General features: G+C 50.8%; 2 protein-coding genes across 7 annotated transcripts; one reads left to right on the top strand and one right to left on the bottom strand.

Moving 5' to 3' along the window:
• Positions 1 to 14: 14 nt before the first annotated feature.
• Positions 15 to 11,639, top strand: SRRT (serrate, RNA effector molecule). 6 transcript variants are annotated; one of them, XM_054693640.1, is made up of 20 exons: positions 15 to 285; positions 515 to 653; positions 3,982 to 4,110; positions 4,365 to 4,511; positions 4,734 to 4,946; positions 6,757 to 6,926; positions 7,058 to 7,242; positions 7,451 to 7,549; positions 7,628 to 7,739; positions 7,930 to 8,087; positions 8,389 to 8,450; positions 8,536 to 8,614; positions 8,878 to 9,066; positions 9,397 to 9,570; positions 9,957 to 10,110; positions 10,275 to 10,468; positions 10,650 to 10,806; positions 11,009 to 11,110; positions 11,228 to 11,354; positions 11,449 to 11,639. In XM_054693640.1, the coding sequence occupies exons 2-20, from the start codon at positions 532 to 534 to the stop codon at positions 11,522 to 11,524; spliced, it is 2,649 nt and encodes an 882-aa protein (XP_054549615.1). In that variant the 5' UTR covers positions 15 to 285; positions 515 to 531; the 3' UTR covers positions 11,525 to 11,639. The 6 variants fall into 6 exon arrangements, with proteins under 6 accessions (XP_054549615.1, XP_037362818.1, XP_037362817.1 ...); XM_037506921.2 differs by lacking the exon at positions 15 to 285 and having other exon boundaries at positions 389 to 653; positions 4,758 to 4,946; positions 11,021 to 11,110; XM_037506920.2 differs by lacking the exon at positions 15 to 285 and having other exon boundaries at positions 389 to 653; positions 4,758 to 4,946.
• UFSP1 (UFM1 specific peptidase 1 (inactive)) lies at positions 11,084 to 12,656 on the bottom strand. The gene has a single exon (XM_037506924.1). It carries the CDS (start codon positions 12,268 to 12,270, stop codon positions 11,842 to 11,844), a length of 429 nt encoding a protein of 142 aa, XP_037362821.1. The 5' UTR covers positions 12,271 to 12,656; the 3' UTR covers positions 11,084 to 11,841.
• Between the last annotated feature and the right edge of the window lie 85 nt (positions 12,657 to 12,741).

Below are 12,741 nucleotides of genomic sequence, written 5' to 3'. Positions count from 1 at the left end.
TTTCTCTCGGTGCCTGAGTTGCAGTCCAGGCCGCGCGGGGGTGGTTTGTGGTCCGCGGCGCCGTTCTACGGGTGGCGCAGGCGCAGCGCGAGTGGCGCGCGCCGAGCGCTCATCCTCTGCTGTCCCGCTTCCTTCGCGTTTCCTCGGTCCCCCAGCTGAGAGCCGCGTGTCTCCTCTTCACCCTCCTCGCCGTCGTCGCCGCGCGCCAGACACAAGGGGCGGGCCCTCGTCTCTAGGAAAACCAACCCGCCGGAGCGCGAGACTAACGGCCGCGACCGCTCCCAGGTGGGGGAGGGGCCGGGGAGCCGGGGCCGGGCCGGTTGGGGGTGGGCGGGGTGGCCCCCGGGGCTTGTGGAGTGTCGGGGCCTTTCGCCTTCCAGGGAGGAGGGCTGAGGATGGCGGGGGGCCGAGGACTGGCCTTCGCTCGGGGCGGCGGGCGCGCCGCTGCTGAGGGGGGAATCCTTTCCTTCTCTTGTCATTGTTCACCATCCTGACCACCCCCGTCCGGGCTCAGGCCCCTCAGACCGCGCCATGGGTGACAGTGATGACGAGTATGATCGAAGGCGCAGGGACAAGTTTAGAAGAGAGCGCAGCGACTATGATCGTTCCCGGGAAAGAGATGAAAGACGCCGAGGGGACGATTGGAATGACCGGTAGGACCCTACTTTTCTCCAGTTTTGTCTCGGTCTCATCCTGTTTCACTCCACCTCGGTGCGTTTCCTTTATAATTTTTGTTGGACAAACCATGTGAAGCCGCTTATACTTGGACCGTTGAGCGTATTCGGGTCCACTTGTGGTTGGCCAAAGAGCTACCTATGACTTGATTTTTGAAATGTCGCATAGATCAAACCATTAGAACTGACAGTATGAAAACACAATACCTACAATATGTATTTAAAATGTGTGCATTTTATTTTTGTAAATTATACCACCTAAAGGTGGATTCAAGAAAGTTAATATAAATTTGACGTGATTAGAGAGATTGTCAGAGTAGGTGTTTTTATTTTTTTTTTAAGCACAGGCTCCATTTGGAAACATTACCAGAAAAAAAGTTTGATAAGACTTATTGTGATGGCATGTTTTCATTCAGCATTGTTTGGAAAAAATGAGTTCAGTAAATCAGTCTGTCATTTAGGATTTGTCTTCACTGTGGAGACTGTGGCATGATCTTTTACTTGGTATTTTCTAAGAGTCAGAAGAAAATGGTGTTTCTCTGAATTCTGGATAAGCTGTGGTTATTTCCCCTAAGTTACTAGTCTGGGCCTTGGGTTTGCACTGCAAATGCATATGTATGCAGGGTCATGTAAAGATGGTAATCATTGAAAGACTAGAACATCTAAAGGAGGGAGAAGAGGTAGAGGAGGTGTGTGAGGGAGAGCTATAGGAAAATGACACTTAGCAAAACTTAGAAAGATGAGTAGGAATTTCCCAGACACAGGTGGAGGGTAAAAGCTTTGAGTTGGGGATGTAACAGTATGTGTAGAAAAGAGCACATGTTCTGGGATTTTTTTTTCCTAGGAATTTTAATTTTTAAGAGTAGTGGTTCTCAAAAGGTGATCCACAGACTCTTGGGATGGGGTGGGTCTGTGAGGTTACAACCATTTTTATAGTAACATTTAAGATGTTTTTACAGTATGGACATTTGCATTAATGGTGCTATAGCTAAAATTGCTGCTGTCTTAGCACAAATCAAAGCACCCATTTTCATTTAATGGGGTGTGAAGCAGTAAAAATACAAAATTTTACTAAGTTGGATTCTTGATTCTTATTTTTCTTGATTCTTCATTAGGTTGAATCTTTTTAATACACGTGGGAAATGTGCATAAAGCATTTCTGCATATTGGGGGAGTCCACTGATGCTCTTAAGGAAAAGCGTTTATGGGATTGAGTTGCAAAATACTATTATTTCTTGAATGACTATCAAATGGTGGTTATTCATATCTGGGTATTTGGCAGATAATTTTTTGAAAAGAAGTTAAGAGAACTGTTATATGTTACTTCAAAGAAAATTGTCGGTTTTGTTGCCACAGATGATGTGGGACTTTCCAGTGAAAACTAAAATTTTGAAAACTTTTATCTACTAGCTTGAGCATAACAGCTTCCCCTACTTAACAACTTTTCTGATGGACAGGATAATGATACTAATGAATATGATACTTTGCTATTGTGTATTGAGATGTATGTGTCAAGACCTATTCAAAGATCAGTATAGAAGAATGGATTTTGATACCAGAGTATAAAATGTCCATTGGCATGATTTCACATTTAACATTGCACCTAGCCTTTACGAAAACTACCTCTTGTCAAGTTTTGGGTAGTATCAAAGATTATCTGCAGTTATATGAAAGGCTGTTAAAAAGTATTCTCTTTGCCAACTACAAATCAGCATGAGGCCAGATTTCCTTCATATTTTTTAACCAAATGACATACCACAACAGATTGGATTTAGTTTTTTTAATTTTTTTTTTTTTTTAAATAGAGGCATGATTTATTTATTTATTAATTTATTTGTTTGTTCGTTTATACAAGCACTGGGTACAGTCAGAAGCACAGGAGGGTGAGAGAATTCACCAGAGCCAGAGTAGGGAGCAGAGCAGGCAGAAGGACAGAAGTACACTGCTGAGGGGAGCAGCGGGCGGCAGGAGAGGTCTGCGCATCATGTGGGACCCTCCTCTGGTGGCCGGGGAGCAGCCGGGGATCGAATCGGTGCCGCAGAGGCCACGGGCAGCTTCGCAACCCAGCGCTCAACCGCTGCGCCACCGGGGAGGCCCAACAGATTGGATTTAGAAGCAAATAGAAGAATCATCCAGCTGTCTCTGTTAAGCCAGATCTTGGGAGGAGTTATAAGTTTAAAAGCAAAGGAACTTATCTCACTAAAATTTATTGAGAAAATGGTGATTTTTGTAAACATGTAATATATGTTAATGTCTAACTTGAAAGTTAATAGATTTTTTTTCTGACTTTGAATACATTAAATGTAGAAAGATATAACCCACATAAGCAAAAACTCTTTAATCTTTAGTCATTCTAGGAGGATAAGGGAATCCCAAGACCAAAATGTTTGAAAATGGATTACAGCAAAGGGTTTTCCTTTTTGTTTTGTTCAGATGGGAATAGGGGAGGCTGTGACTGGTGGAGAAGCTGGGATGACAGCCAGGAACCACAGTTTTGAGCAGTGTACTTTACTGGCTTTTTTTTTTTTGCCTAGAACTGGGGTGTAGGCCAGCGGTACAGGGGTAGGAGGATTCACCAGAGACAGAGTGTGGCGCAGAACAGGTGGATTGACTGATGAAATACACTGCTGAGGGGAGCAACGGGCAAGACAGGAGAGGTCTGCTGTGCCATGTGGGTCAGCTACCTGGCTGGGATGGAACTCAGGCCGTAGCAGTGACAGGGCGCAACCCCTAGGCCACCAGGGAGGCCCTTACTGGTTGTTAAGTAAGGGCATGGCACCATGAGATCTGAGGTATGAGAAAGATCATTTTGACAGTAGCATAGATTAGGAGGAAAGACCGGGGCAGGAAAATAAAACTAGTGCTGCAGTTACAGGAAACAGATGCAGGGTTAAAGCAGAGTTTAGAGAAATGGCAAGGAGAGGACAACTTTGGTGAGGGTGATACCTAATGATTGGATATATGGCACTAGAGAGAAGAAAACAAGAGGAGGAAAGCAAGTTTGGGTTCATAGTGGTGGAAATAACGGACTCAATTTTAACATGTTAGTTTGAAGTGATGGTGGGGCGGGGGGTGGAGGGGATATTGATAGTGGTCTGGTCCTCAGGAAAAAGACCAAGCCAGAGGAAGAGTAGGAAAGCCATCAATTTGTGGGTAATGGCCAAAGTAGTAGAAGTAGATAAGAGTCTTTTACTTTAGAATGTAATTTTATAATAGCTTTTAATCTGATGTCTCGGGCTAGGAAGGGAATCAGATGTGTGACTTTAGGATGTCTCACTGTATCTTACATACTTATTCTTACCTCCAGAGAGTGGGACCGTGGCCGGGAGCGCCGCAGTCGGGGTGAATATCGCGACTATGACCGGAATCGGCGAGAGCGCTTCTCTCCTCCCCGCCATGAGCTTAGCCCCCCACAGAAGCGCATGAGGCGAGACTGGTGAGATGCCACATTTCTGTCTTCTCTTCTGAGCCTCATTTCCACCTGTGCCTCAGCTCTTTTCCCTTACTTCTGCTGAAGACTTTTGTCATGTCCTTTTCTCAAACTTTCCATAGATCACCTTTTTTGTTTCATTTAAATCCTTGGGTGAGAGACTGTATTCCATAATATGCTCCCTTCTCTGTCCCATCCACCTTTGTGCACAAGAGAGATGATTCCCTTCTTTGTCTGACTTTTGTGTCCCCTACCCTCAGGGATGAGCACAGCTCTGACCCATACCACAGTGGCTATGAGATGCCCTATGCTGGGGGGGGTGGGGGCCCAACTTATGGCCCCCCTCAGCCCTGGGGCCACCCAGACGTCCACATCATGCAGCACCATGTTCTGCCTATCCAGGCCAGGTAAAGACCTGGGGTTCTAGAGTTCTTGGGGGAAGGGCATTGGCCAGCTTGGGGGGTAGATTGGGGTGCTGAAGCCTATCACTGGAGCTAGGAAGTTGGTTAGGCACAGAATTGTGCCTCTGGGGGTGGGAGCAGTTTGTGCCTGGGGCAATGTCCATGGTGGGCAAAGAAAGGGGGCAGTTGGCTACCTTGCCCCCCCCACCCTCTTCCCCCACAACCAAGACTTCCTGACCGGGCCCCCTTCAGGCTGGGCAGCATCGCAGAGATTGATTTGGGTGTACCACCACCTGTGATGAAGACGTTCAAGGAGTTTCTCTTGTCATTGGATGACTCTGTTGATGAGACTGAGGCAGTTAAGCGCTATAATGACTATAAGCTGGATTTTCGAAGACAACAGATGCAGGATTTCTTCCTGGCTCATAAAGATGAGGAGTGGTGAGTTACCCCTACTTTCCTGCTCTCTTTTTCCCTGGCATGCTTCCCCTGGCCCCGCCAGTGGAACCTGCAGACTTGTCCTCTTCCCATTTTCCCCAATACAGAACTTCCTGGGGGTGGGGGATGGGACATACACCAGCATTGGCTGATGGGTTCTCCTCACTTCAACATCTGCCATAGCCCCCACCCCATCTCCCACCCCACTGTCCTCAGTGAGTGGGACACCTCCAGGCAGCTGGCCAGAGCCACCTGTTCCCTTGGGGCAGCAAACAGACTGCTTCCCACTTGCTGGTATTGGGTCACTGTCATCCCTGATCGCCGGACCCTGTGTGGCTGTGGCGTCCTCCCAAAAGCAACGAGTGAATCCAGACAAGAAAAGCAAAGATCTGAGGGTCGTTTGACAGAAAAAGAGTTTTAATTTTTTTCTTTTTTGTGGATGTTTTAATTTTAATCAACCATCTTTTCCCCCCTTCCTGCTCCTCCTCCTCCTCATCCTCTTTCTGCTCCTCCTCCTTGAAAAGAGCCAGAACTGGGAACTACACCCGCTCATCGACGGAGCTCGGAGCAAACCCACCTCCACCCCCACCATACCCAGCCCATACATGAGCCCCCTGGGCTGAGCCGCGCTGCCCCGGCCAGGCAGACAGGCAGGGCACCGCTGTGCACAATGCAGTGGTTTAGCTGAATGTGATTGCTCAGGCAGTTAGTCAGTCAGGGCCCCCACCGCGGAGTCCCGCGGGGGTGGGGCATCCGGGCCGGGCGCCCCAGCCAGGAGCCAGCCGGTGGCCCACCAGCCAGCATGGGCCCTGGGCGCGGCTAGTTAAATCTTGAGCTCTGTTTGACCAAGCGGCCAAGGTAAAGATCCTGGAGGTGATGCCTGCGGCTTTCGTTTCCTCTTATGCTCAACTTGTAGTTCTGTTCTTTCACTGTTCTCTCTTCTGTCTCTGTGTCTGTCTCAGTTGCTCATGTTCTTTACATTCTTTCTCTCTCCTGTTCTTGCTCCCTGCCTAACATTTCTTGCCTGTTTTTTCAGTTTCCCTGTCTGTTCTATAGTTTTCTCTCTGCTTTCTATTTCTGGGACTTTCTCACACTTGCCCTCTCTCCTTTTTCTCATACTCCTGATTTCTTCTGTTTCCCCTCGAGGTCCTATTTTAAATGTTTTCTTTTTCATGCTCCTCCCTACTTGTCCTCCCCATCCCCTCTCACTCTCCTGTGGGCAGTACCTGAGGTTTTAAGGGCACTTCAGTTTCTCCCCTTGGTTTCTCCCTGTCCCTTCACCATCTGCTTATCTTCCCAAGGGGGGAGAAAGTTATCCTGCCTTGTTTGGCTTTTCCTATCTGGTACATTTCAGGTGTCCCTCTATTACCTAGGGCTGGAGGGGTTGGGAACAGTCCTTTTAATGACTGTACTGTAGTTTGGGGTTGGCAAGGAGGAGGAGATGTGGGACCTACTATTTCTTTAGGCTTCCTCTCGGAGGCTCTGGGAAACTGCACTTTTTAAAGTTAGTGTTCTTGGAGACGTAGGCAGTAAATCTGCCTTTCTAACCCTGACCAGCCCTGTAGTCCATTGTTCTTCCCCAGTCTAGAGCTCTTAGTTCTTGACTCGCCCCCAGATCTTCTCAGAGCAGAACCTCTGGTTTTGGGGGTATTGGGTGGCTGTAGTGTACCCCTCTCCTAATCTTGCTGTTTTTATGATCTTTGTGGGTGTGAGAGGATGGGGGCAATGCCCTGACTTTCCTGGGCCCCACCCCGTGTCCAGGCCCTGGCCTCCAGTGATTGTCACGTCTTTTCCCTTCTTACTTCCTTCCCAGGTTTCGGTCTAAGTACCACCCAGATGAGGTGGGGAAGCGACGGCAAGAGGCCCGGGGGGCCCTACAAAATCGACTGAGGGTATTTCTGTCCCTCATGGAGAGTGGCTGGTTTGATAATCTTCTCCTGGATATAGATAAAGCTGATGCCATTGTTAAGATGTTGGATGCAGGTTTGTGAATTGATAGAGTTGGGGATGTCTTGTGACCAAGGTCTTGGCTGGGTAATGGACGTAGGTTGACAGAAAGCCAGAGGCTGAAGGCCAGAGCCCTTGGATTGTGACCTCTGGTCCCTTTTTGGTAGCTGTGATTAAGATGGAAGGAGGTACAGAAAATGATCTACGCATCCTAGAGCAAGAGGAGGAGGAGGAACAGGCAGGCAAGCCGGGGGAGCCCAATAAGAAAGAGGAAGTTCGGACTGGACCGGGCCTGGGGGATGGAGAGCGCAAAGCCAATGATAAGGATGACAAGAAAGAAGAAGGCAAACAGGTCTGAGTGCTAGGGCCTCTGGTGTTGGGCCTGGGTAGGAGAAGGATGCGCTGGTGGTGGTGGGATCCTAAGGAGCTGAAACTGGTGGGGCTGGCGCAAGGGGAGTGTTGTGTTGGGGTGGATTCTGGACCCAGCTGTGGGGGGTGGTAGAGATCCTCTTAAAAATCTGAAGGGGAGATTGACACCCCCAGTGGTTGTCTCTCTGTAGGCTGAAAATGACAGCCCAGGTGATGACAAGACTAAGAAATCTGAGGGTGAAGGGGACAAGGAAGAGAAGAAAGAAGACTCTGAGAAAGAAGCTAAGAAGGTAGGCCCCTCTTGCATGGCGTCCATGTCAGGGCTGAGGTTTTGGTGGTCTGACTCACCTCTCTTGTGGCTCTCACAGAGCAAGAAGCGGAATAGGAAGCATAGTGGAGATGACAGCTTTGATGAGGGCAGTGTATCTGAGTCTGAGTCCGAGTCTGAGTCTGGCCAAGCTGAGGAGAAAGAGGAGACCGGTAGGTTTTATTTCCTGCTTTTGGCTTACTCTCCTTTTACTGATCATGGGGTGGGGTGGGGAGGAGAGAGGTTACTGAAATTGATGTAAGGGGTGGTCTTTTGGGGTGAGACTGAAGGGAGATTGACAGCTCACCCTCCCCTCCGAAACCAACAATAAAATTTCACCAACACCTACCACTTCCTGCACAGAAGAAGCACCTAAGGAAAAGGAGAAGCCCAAGGAAGAAGAAAGGGAAAAACCAAAGGACACTCCTGGGCTGGAATGTAAACCTCGGCCCCTGCACAAGACCTGCTCTCTCTTCATGCGCAACATCGCCCCCAATATCTCCCGGGCTGAGATCATATCTGTTAGTGAAGGAACATGGTATCTGGGGAAGGGATGATAGCCTGGCTGTTCCTTTGGGGTGGGGGAGGTGAGATGAGCAGACAGTTGGCACAGCTTTTGACATCTAACCCCAGTGTTCTCATAGGGAGAGAGGCCCTTTCCCAGGATTGTAACATTTGCTTTCATGGGATGGGATACCTGAGCCCTTTCTTATTTTTTTCTTACCAAGTAGAGTTAACGGGCCATTGCCCAGGGTTCTGAGGACATGGGGATGAGAGGAAGAAATGAACCCTTGCGTTACTATGGGATTTCTGTTTTTCCAGCTTTGTAAAAGATATCCAGGCTTTATGCGTGTGGCACTGTCAGAGCCCCAACCGGAGAGGAGGTAAGGAGTGATACTCTGGTGCAGGGGAAGGCCAACGGCCAGCATCACCTCTGCCCCAGGATGATGCTGACATTTTCTTGTTTAGATTTTTCCGTCGTGGCTGGGTGACCTTTGACCGCAGCGTGAACATCAAAGAGATCTGTTGGAATCTGCAGAATATCCGAGTGAGTGTGGGGAATAGGATTTTGAGGAAGAGAAAGTGGGATTCTCCACGCTCCCCACAACCACTGATTCCTTTGTTCACTGCTTCATTCGTTCCGCTCGCCGTCTCCCCCATCTAGTCTGAACACGTGGGCCTTGTGCTGTTGTCTTGGGGCACATCTGTTCCCTGTCCTCAGAGCTCAGTTTAATTATTGGTGCACTCTAGGGGGCCACCCTTTGAGTTCTGCTTCTTGGGCAAGGTTGGTAAGCTTTCTTTTCCCTCCAGCTCCGGGAATGTGAGCTGAGCCCTGGCGTGAATCGCGACCTGACCCGTCGTGTCCGCAACATCAACGGCATTACCCAGCACAAGCAGATAGTGCGCAATGATATCAAACTGGCGGCTAAGCTGATTCATACTCTGGATGACAGGACCCAGCTCTGGGCCTCTGAGCCTGGGACACCTCCTCTGCCAACAGTCAGTGATTCTCTATGAGACTTTTTCAAAAGCAGCCGATACCACCTCATGTATTGTGGGCACGCCCTCTGTTCTTAATCTGTAGCATTGACCCTTTTGTACCCACCCTGGTGGTTTGCCCATTTAATCTGGGCAGCACCTCCAACTTCCAACAGAGTGGATTAGTGTTTGCTATTAATTGTAGGCTAGGGTAGGGCAAATACAGAAATGAAGACAAATAATGAGGTGCCCCAAACCCCTCTTTACCTCATCTTACCTTTTCAAATTAAGCGCTTAGGTCCCTGCCCTTAGGGGCTTTTTTGGTCTCACTTTCCCCAATCTTCCTCCCAGAGCCTGCCCTCGCAGAACCCAATTTTGAAGAATATCACTGACTACCTGATTGAGGAAGTGAGTGCTGAGGAGGAGGAGCTACTGGGGAGCAGTGGGGGGGCACCCCCGGAAGAGCCTCCTAAGGAAGGAAACCCAGCTGAGATCAATGTGGAGCGGGATGAGAAGCTGATCAAGGTGGGAAGGGAGTGGGGCATGGTGCATCTGGCTAGGGGTGTGAAGGGACAAAAGTATGGCAAACTTGGGCCTCCCCAGTGGCGCAGCGGTAGAGCGCCGGGTTACGAAGCTGCCTACAGCCTCTGCAGTGCTGGTTCGATCCCCGGCTGCTCCCCGGCCACCGGAGGAGGGTCCCACATGGCGCGCAGACCTCTCCTGCCGCCCGCTGCTCCCCTCAGCAGTGTGCTTCGGTCCTTCTGCCTGCTCTGCTCCCTGCTCTGGCTCTGGTGAATTCTCTCACCCTCCCGCGCTTCTGACTGTACCCAGTGCTTGTATAAATAAATAAAAAATAAATCTTTAAAAAAAAAGAAAAGTATGGGAAACTCATGGCTTCCTATTTCCCTCAGGTTTTGGATAAACTCCTCCTCTACTTGCGCATTGTACATTCCTTGGATTATTATAATACATGCGAGTACCCCAATGAAGATGAAATGCCCAACCGCTGTGGCATCATCCATGTTCGGGGACCCATGCCACCCAACCGCATCAGTCATGGAGAAGGTGAACGTCTAGCTTCCGCTTAGCCTCCTTTCTAGCCAGCTACCCTCTGGTCTTAGTTGTGCTGTGGTAGCAGTGCTCTGCCACGCTCATCCTCTCCTTGCAGCTTATTCCTTGCTTCTGGCTCCCCCCTTCAACCTGTTATGTGTCTGTTCCCAAAACCATAGTGCTAGAGTGGCAGAAGACATTTGAGGAGAAGCTGACTCCCCTGCTGAGTGTGCGAGAATCACTTTCAGAGGAAGAGGCCCAGAAGATGGGCCGAAAAGACCCTGAGCAGGAAGTGGAAAAGTTTGTCACCTCTAACACCCAGGAACTGGGCAAGGATAAGTGGCTCTGCCCTCTCAGTGGCAAGAAATTCAAGGTCTGAGATTAGAGAGTGGTGTGTTAGAAGTGGGAGGAGGGGAGGGTTGACACCTGGAAGCATCCTGAAGGCCTGGGGAGGAGGGTGGAAGGGGAGGTTGATTATCCTTCCATATTGGGTCTGGGGAGTTAGGGAACCCAAACTGCTTGCTGTATCTTGACCCTTTTCTCTTTTTACCCAGGGCCCTGAGTTTGTACGCAAACATATCTTCAACAAGCATGCGGAGAAAATTGAGGAAGTGAAGAAGGAGGTGGCGTTTTTTAATAACTTTCTCACTGACGCCAAGCGTCCAGCTCTGCCTGAGATCAAGCCAGCTCAGCCACCTGGCCCTGCCCAGAGTAAGATACGATCTATGAAGGCCTGCCACACATTCCTCTCCCTTAACTCGAGATTCCTGGCTTACCTGTCATTCCCTAAAAGTTTCTGTCCTACTTCAGGTCATATTCCTCTGTTACTCATCATTGGTTCTGTGTGTCCTCCCTCACCTCCCTCCTTCCCCCCCCCCCCTCCCCGCAGTAATTCATATCCCTGTCCGTGTTGTACTCCCCCCAGGCCTGACCCCAGGACTCCCCTACCCACACCAGACTCCCCAGGGCCTGATGCCCTATGGTCAGCCCCGGCCCCCCATCTTGGGCTATGGAGGTAAGTATAGGAGAGAGTTGAAAAGACTTGGTGGGGAGTGGGAGAAAGAAAACTTAGCTAAAGAAAACTTAGGTTAAGGTCACAGTTTTTCAATTTAACACTCAGTCTTTTTCATAGCTGGTGCTGTCCGCCCTGCGGTCCCCACAGGAGGGCCTCCATACCCTCATGCTCCCTATGGTGCTGGCCGAGGGAACTATGATGCCTTCCGAGGCCAGGGAGGTTATCCTGGGAAACCTCGCAACAGGTGAGAATGAGCTGAGCTGTTAAGCTTCTTACCTTCCTCAGACTTTTTCAGGGACTCTCAACTCATCCTGTCTTACCTTTTTGTTATCTCACAGGTTGGTTCGTGGAGACCCACGGGCCATTGTGGAATACCGTGACCTGGATGCTCCAGATGATGTGGATTTCTTTTGAGTGTCTCCTTGTCTTACTCCTGGTGTCATCTATACTTATGACTGCCTTGTCCCATCCAGCTGAGAATTTTTTTTTTGTACGTTCAGCCCTACTGCCAATAAAAGCACTTCCACAGTGACTCCTGGCTGAGTATATATATTTCCCCAAGTTCTCCCAAAGATCAGCTGGGGTCGTGATTAGCTTGCCATTTTATTGATGCCAAAGGCCCCAGGCTCAGCTGAAACTTGCTGGGGGCCTAAGAGTACACAGCCTCTACCTTTGAGAAGTGGGTAGGTTTGTATATATGGGGCCAGAGTCTCAGTTCTGGGAACTTACACTCAGTCCTGGGTGTGCTGCTGCTCTCTGGGGTTACGGCTGGTCAAACACAAGTTGTAGAAGGAGTTGCAGTCGAAGGTTGTGCTGGCTTCTCTCCAGCCCACCCACCCAGCAGCCTGAATTTCAGTGGGTTTTTTGGGAGCACCCCAGCAATGAGGGTCCAATACCAGGACGTAGGCTTCTGTGCCTGGCCCCAGGCAGACTCCCAGCAAGGCCTTGGACTGGGCATCCGCATCCCCTCCAACCATCACAGGCCCGCCTCCCCCTGCGAAGTGGGCGAAAAGGCTTTCCAGTTGTCCCTGAAGCCCAGTTCCACGGGGCACGTGGCACAGACGCCCCTGGGGACCTCCGAAGTGGTCAAGGCAGAGGCAGGCCTCTACACAGCCGATCCAGCTCTGGGAGCCCCGAAACCCGGGAGGCTTGTCCCCCATGTCCTCCAGGGCCCCCTGCACGGCAGCTAGTCCAGGCACGTCCGCGGACCGGCCCTCTGGCCATGAGCATAGCGTCTGCAGAGTGCGGTAGCCGCAGCCCCAGCCGCGGTCGTCCACGCCGTCGCAGCCGTAGTGGTAGTAGCGATAGTGGCCTGAGACTAGGGCCAGGCGCGCGGGCCCGCGGCTAGGCGGGGCCAGGCCCAGGTGGACGTCCCTCAGCGGTTCCAGGGTGGCGGCAGGAGCGGCAGGGCAGATACTCCCTCGCGGCAGCGTGGGGCGAACTCCAGGAACTCCGGGGCCGAGTCTTGGACGAGCTTCGGGGAGGGCTGGTCCGCCAGCGCCGGGACCCTCCCGCCCGGCTCCGGGCAGCGGGACGCGGGACGCGGGACCGGCCGACCAGCGGGACTCCCACAAGGCCCCGCCGCGGGCGGCCTCACTGCGCAGGCGCGAGCTCCGCCTCGGGGCGGGGCA

This window comes from Talpa occidentalis, unplaced genomic scaffold, assembly GCF_014898055.3.
Source record: "Talpa occidentalis isolate TD23 unplaced genomic scaffold, MPIMG_talOcc4v2.1 talOcc4.12, whole genome shotgun sequence".
Lineage (NCBI taxonomy): Eukaryota > Metazoa > Chordata > Mammalia > Eulipotyphla > Talpidae > Talpa > Talpa occidentalis.
This window is presented reverse-complemented; position numbering and strand designations above follow the sequence as displayed.

Bases quoted from the DNA above. Each gene is read 5' to 3' on its own strand.
- SRRT (XM_054693640.1), top strand. From the start codon at position 532: ATGGGTGACAGTGATGACGAGTATGATCGAAGGCGCAGGGACAAGTTT. The intron at 9,571-9,956 runs GTGGGAAGGGAG...TATTTCCCTCAG, and splicing joins GGGATGAGAAGCTGATCAAG to GTTTTGGATAAACTCCTCCT. The intron at 11,111-11,227 runs GTAAGTATAGGA...TCTTTTTCATAG, and splicing joins CCCCATCTTGGGCTATGGAG to CTGGTGCTGTCCGCCCTGCG.
- UFSP1 (XM_037506924.1), bottom strand. From the start codon at position 12,270: ATGGGGGACAAGCCTCCCGGGTTTCGGGGCTCCCAGAGCTGGATCGGC.